This window comes from Symphalangus syndactylus, chromosome 2 (genome assembly GCF_028878055.3).
Source record: "Symphalangus syndactylus isolate Jambi chromosome 2, NHGRI_mSymSyn1-v2.1_pri, whole genome shotgun sequence".
NCBI lineage: Eukaryota > Metazoa > Chordata > Mammalia > Primates > Hylobatidae > Symphalangus > Symphalangus syndactylus.
In genome coordinates this window covers 47,152,141-47,158,632 of record NC_072424.2, presented here as the reverse complement: position 1 = coordinate 47,158,632, position 6,492 = coordinate 47,152,141, and the positions used below count along the sequence as shown (strand labels likewise).

Here is a 6,492-nt window from a genome sequence, read left to right as displayed (position 1 = left end):
AGTCTTTTAATACAGAGGGCTCTCAAAATTTAGTTTTAAATCTTACAAACTTCTTTAAAAATGTTTTCCTTTTGTGTATTTACATTTTTATTCATTGATTTCTCTGACAGCTGTTCTGATGCTGTGAAGTTCATAAAGACTGAAGGAAAGACTCTTAAGATAGCTGTAAGAATCCTAAATGATGATAACAACATTATCAGATAGTGGGTTGGGGAGATGACACCAAAAGGATTCAGAAGATAATTTTTACATGTGCATCAAGGGGCATCTACTGTCCCCAAAATGCTTTTTAAATTACTTTTTAATACTAAAAACCAGAATAATAGTATCACTCATTATATTGTCTACTCCTCAGCTGCTAGATGTTTTGTGTATATCACTCTTTTAATCTTTTTAACCATCAGTCCTCAATCTTTTTGGCACCAGGGATCGGTTTTGTGGAAGACTATTTTTCCACAGAAGCAGGGAGGAGTGGGGAGAGTGGGAGGTGGTGGTAGTTTTGGATGAAACTGTTCCACCTCGGGTCATCAGGCATTAGATTCTCATAAGGGGCATGCAACCTAGATTCCTTGCATGTGCAGTTCACAATAGGGTTCTTGTTCCTATGAAAATCTAATACTGCCGCTGATGTGACAGGAGGCAGAGCTCAGGCAGTAATGCTCACCTGCCACTCACCTCCTGCAGTGCAGCCCAGTTCCTAACAAAGAGGCCACCGACAACCATACCCATCTCTGGCCCTGGGGTTGGGAACTCCTGGTTATTAAACAACCTGATTAGGTTATTAAACAGCCTAATTGGATGGTTTACCCTATATTGTTGATGAGGAAACTGGGATTTGGGGATATTATGCAACTCGAACAAGACCCCACAGCTAGTAAGTGGGGAAAGCAGAATTCAAATTCGTATCTGTCTGACTCCAACAAAATGCTTCTTAAATGAGTTTCATGAAAGTGGTAACTTCGGTTGTCTTGTCCGTAACCATAGCCTTAGTGTCTAGAGTGGTGTCTGATACAAAGTGAGGTACTCAGTAAATATCTGTTCAGTGAAGGAATAGATGAGTCATCTCTTAACGAGTGAAACAGATTTGAATGTGTGTGTCCTGGTATTTTTTAAAGTTGCATAGCAGTCATTTTGTGTGTGTTTCAAGACTTAGTATTTTTTTTCTAATTTTTTTCCCTAGCTTACCTGTGGCCCATACCTGCTTCAATCAACTTTGCCTTCCCCCCTACAAGAGCAAAAAGGATCTGAAACAGAAATTGATCATTGGAATTTCAAATTCAGAAGGTTTTGGACTTGAGTAACCTAGAAGACTTGAAATATAATCTTTTATATGTAGCATTCACTTCCCTCTTACTGTGCCTTTAGCCTTTTCATGTTTCTGTCTCAAAACACTTTGACAAAGCTCACCAACTTTAAAATATTAAGTTTTTAAAAAATCAAATATGAAGTATGTTCAGCAAAGGCATAATTCTTTAACAACATAGAAATTGCTTGAGTGAGGAAAAGTCCACATGGCTGAGACAGGTATGGTCCAGTTCCTCTTTTTTATAGCACTGTATCATTCTCCACAAGTAGTTTGTCACAGGCATTCCACTGGGAAAGCAAAGTACGGTGAAGAATGAATTTATGGTATAGTTGAACCCAGTGGCAGATTGTACACTGCTAGCACTGCTAGCACACAGTAGCAAAGCAAACAGCTACATTATCTTTAACATAAGGCATGTAGCCATATTTTCATATAGTGGTATACAACACAGTATCATTGCAAATGCAGTTTACAGGGATTTTTGATATACTGGCTTGGGACCTATAAGATTCTTCTCAGCTGTTGCTGAAAAGCATGTAAATAACTACATAATAGCCTGAGAATAATGGGATTTTGATAGTGCCATTTATTGTTAAAGATTTATTTTTACAAAGTAAATTCAGGGTTTTAGATGTGTACACAGCTTTTACAAATCAATAAAGATGATTGTACAAGAGTATTTTCAGACTAATTGGATTCAAGGTTATATTCTTTTAAGTGTTGTTAGTCTGCATGCACATTGGCAGTAAACTAGTTACTTGTGTACTCTGTAATATTTGTATAATGATCATTTCTTCTTAAGGCTCAAGATATTAGAAAAGAAATCAGACCTAAATAATCATTGATGAAGTATGTCAGTTACAAGCACAAAAGAATATAACTGCTTTTATAAATCTTTTGAATCATGTACAAGACTTATATCTACATTTTTTGATCACCAGTTGTACCAAAACACTAATTTTTGAAGAAGGTAGGTTAAAGTATTTGACAAAAGTGAATACAATAATAACATTTGTGTCAAAATGATATAGCTTGGTATAAAAATAAAATTCAACGTTTTGGCCAAAATGTTTGTTTTTCACTGGATTCTGAATATAGTAAATTCAAAGTACTCTTTTTTTAGAGTTTCTAATAAAGTAATATGTAAAAAGAAACCGCATTTTAAGTCAGACAGTAAATGTTTTTTTTTAATTTATAGCAAATGAAGCAGTTTTATTAGCATGTTACAAATATTGCCAAACCAAGACTTCTCTACCATACTTTTAACAGCTTTCCTTCAGAAAACTCTGAAGTTATATTTGCAATAATAATGAAACCAGCATTTAGTACCAGCATATGGTTCATATGCAAATAATACTTTCCCCAAAATCTTTCTGGGCTAGGCTATTTTCTTGCTATGCTTCCTGCACCCAACCAGCAGAATTCTTCCAGGGTGGAGGAACTAATCAGCCTGTTCTCCAACAGTTCTGAAGCCAACCCACAAATCTTTGAGGAAAAGGGGTCACTTTGTTTACTATTCTCTTTGAGATGGAAGTGATTCTGCTCTTCCATTTGGGTATATTATTTCAAGGGTATTTCTTCTTAAAAATCTTGGAAAGCCTAGGAGAGTTAAAGGCATCCTGGTTTTGTTTTCGTTTTGCTCTGTTTTAAATCCGTATGCAAATAAAACTGCTTCTCTCTTACACTGCTTGAACTAGAAAATCAGCTTTTTAATGTAGGTTACCACTTATAAGCACAAAAGAAACATGTATAAGAAACCAGATGTAAGTGTTTTAAATAAAATGTAAACAGTTTTTATTTGGTAGAGATGACTCATGGAAAAATTGTGTTGGCTTGGTCTGCATGTTTAATGATGTGCTTGTATATCGATTGCTGTGTCACTTTTAAATAAGTCCACACAAGCAAGCCAAATTTTTAGATGACGAAGTCCATAAATAACTAGAGAATTTTTGTTATCTGTTGTTAAGTTGAAATGTATAATCATTTATCACTAAATTGCACATTGCCTTTATTTATTTATGCTCTGTTTTTGGTTTACAGTGTAATAATACCTCATTTAAAAAATAAAAACCACTACTGTTACATTTTGTTAATTTAAAAAGCTAGAAAGTTCATGTAGTTACTTTTTTACATATATAATCTGTTGATGAATTCTTGATTTTTGTATCTGCCACAGTAAAAGCATTACACAGTATTTATCAGTATTTTTTAAACGTCCTGTCCTTTTTTAAAATCTTTGCTTAGTCATATTTTTGTCTGTATTATTAGAAGTTTTTATGTCCTTCCTTTTTTGTACAAATCTGTATTGTATTAAATTAATTTCTGGATGCAATTTTTCAAATATTAAAATTATACAGTCAGTCAGGCTTCAGTTTATTTTTTGAACACTGGGCAATTAATTAAAGCCATATGTTTAAAATATTTTATAAATGCAAGCTATTCTTTTTGCATTATACTGTCTCTTAATCTAGTGCTTAGGAAAATTGCTAACACATAACTTCAAAAGATGTATGTTGTTGACACTAAGTGTTACCAACCTCTTTCTTTAGCATATTTTCAACATGAAATGTTTATCCAATATTTGAAAGATCACACAGCTATTCCACCAAAGGAATGTATAATACCATTTGGAGTACACCCAGAAGTGAACCAAGTGTAACATTTCATTGGCCGTAGATAGATAACTTCAGCTCTTAAGTAAGTATTCCTCTCCAAAACCATTCATTTGGCCCTTTTCCCCTTGTCCACATATCTCATGCTTAAGGAAGGAAGAGTGGAGATTATAAGAATGTAAGAGAGAATGTTATGGGTGATTAATGCAAGAAAATATGTAGCTGGATGGAAAAAAGACCAGGATGGGTTTTCGCAGGAGGGGACACAAGATCAATTCACCCAGCTGGCCGCAAATCCTTTAGTCTAGGGCCTAGGTTTTGGAGCCAGACTGCCTGGGTTCACCATTTACTAGCTGGGCAAGTTAACTTCCTCATTCCTCAAATGTACAATGGAAATAATTTGTAAAATGGAAATAACCTACCTACCTCATAGAGTTGTAGGGAAGATTAAATGAATTAATGTGTAAAGCACTTATACAGTGCTTGGCACATGATAAGCAATAAAAAGTGATGCAAGACAAATTATGGTACGATGTAGAAACATCTTACAACCACTGCTTCTGACGCCTTCCGGAGGCTTTTGACTCAAATGCTGGGTTCAACCACAGATTAAAGAATACAAAGTGCTTTTGAAGCCTTGAAATTGTGTTGGGAGAATCTTTCTTATTCTAGAAACAGTACTTTAGGATTATAGATGTCTCATGATGCAAGGGTTTTAAATACTATTTTATAGCTGTATAACAAGATACAATTTTATTTTTAATGAAATAGTTCAAGTAAACAGAAAAATTTCAGGATTAACGTAATGAAATACCATGATCCCACACTCAGACCTAAAAAATGATAATGTGTTAATATTACGTTTTTAAAAAATAATTTTGCAAATGGGATTGAAGGCCCTTTTGTGCCCATCTCCAATCCCCCTCTACTCCCTCTCTGTTCTCTGTTAACCTGTAGTTCGTGTGAATCTTTCCCATGCTGTCTTTACAAATTTGTATGACATATGTACCTATGTGTAAACACTATGTAATATTGTTACAGTTGCATACATCTCATGCTATACATATCTTTCCAACCTTTTTTCACTCAATAATGTCTTTTTTAGATTTATTTACATTTCGATATAATGCATTTTTAACTGCAGAATAGAATCATGAAATGAATGTACCACTTTGTGGATCCATCCTCCCACACACTAACATTGAGTTGTTTTCCAGTGTGAACCAGGCTCTCTAGACTATAGCCCAGATGTAGACTTCCTGGATCACAGGGTGTACATCTCTGGCTTTACCAGATATTGTCCACTTGCTCTCCAGAGTAGTGGTTCCGGCATTAATTTCCATCCGCATTATAAAGAGTTGTCATTTGTCCACATTCTCCCCAACACTTGGTTTTAGCAGACCTTTCTTGGCTTATTTAACTAGTGTGATTTAATTTCTATTTCCATAATTGTTAATGGCATTGAACACCTTTGTGTATATTTACAGACTATTCAGATTTCTTCTGTGAATGGCCAGTTCAATATTCTTAGCCTGTTTTTTTCTATTTTTTTTTTCCTCATTGGTGTTCAGGAGTTTTTTCCTTATTCTGGTTGTTGATCCTTTGTTAACAGGAGCTACATTGCTTCAGTTGAATTCCAGATCTGCCAATGACTAAGTGACTTGGAACAAATTACTTCAAATTACTTAATGTTTCTTTGTCTCAGTTTACTCATCTAGAAAATAAAGAAAATAATACTTAGCTCACAGGGTTGTTAAATAAGTTTACATACAAGTATATTTGTATATATGTACATATGTATGTATATGTGTATATTATATATAAGTTTATATGTGTATCAGATATATGCATATGTATAGACTTACATACTTATAAACTTACAGAACATATATATGAAGGGCTTACATTTATGCCTGACCCGTAAGTGTTCTCTAAATGTTTGGTATTATTACTATTGTTATTACCTGTATTCTAACTCTTATTGTGCTTGCATTACAAATATTTTCTAATATGTGGCCTAATTTTTAACTTTATCTACCTCATCTTTTATACTATGAATTTTTAATGTTAATATAATCCATAAAATAAGGTGTCATTATTATCATTTTATGTAGATAATGTTTGGATTTAACCACACATTTACAATTTCTTCAAACACCATTCCCTCTTCTATGGTCCTTCACCTACCTTTGGAATCAAATTTCCTCCTCATAAAGAACAGCTATTGGAAATTATTTTAATGAGGGTTGGTTGGTAGCAAATTATTTTAAATAACTGTCACCTTTATTCATGAAAGATTTATTAAGCATACATTTGTAGGTTGATAATTGTTTTATAGTTTTTAATATATTAATCCATTACCTTTGATTTCGTTGTTGACATAAAGTTAGCTATTAGTATAATTGTATGCGTTGGTAATCTCTTTTCTCTGGCTACTTTTAAGATTTTTTTTTTTTTTTTTCAAAAAGTGGTAGAACATCAAAGACAACATGTGTATGTGTATTTTTTCTCTCACTTGAGATTCATTGTGGTTCTTCAATCTATAGATTTGTATCTTTCATCAATTATGGAAAA

The 6,492-nt window shown here is 33.6% G+C and overlaps 1 protein-coding gene across 3 annotated transcripts in view; it reads left to right on the top strand.

Moving 5' to 3' along the window:
• HECTD2 (HECT domain E3 ubiquitin protein ligase 2) overlaps positions 1-3,666 on the top strand; it is a 107,626-nt gene extending 103,960 nt beyond the window's left edge. For all 3 annotated transcript variants that reach the window (XM_055255769.2, XM_055255750.2, XM_055255759.2), the window contains one exon: positions 1,181-3,666. In XM_055255769.2, the coding sequence (XP_055111744.1) occupies positions 1,181-1,301 (121 nt within the window). In that variant the 3' untranslated portion in view covers positions 1,302-3,666. The remainder of the gene's footprint in view (positions 1-1,180) is intronic.
• Positions 3,667-6,492: the final 2,826 nt, after the last annotated feature.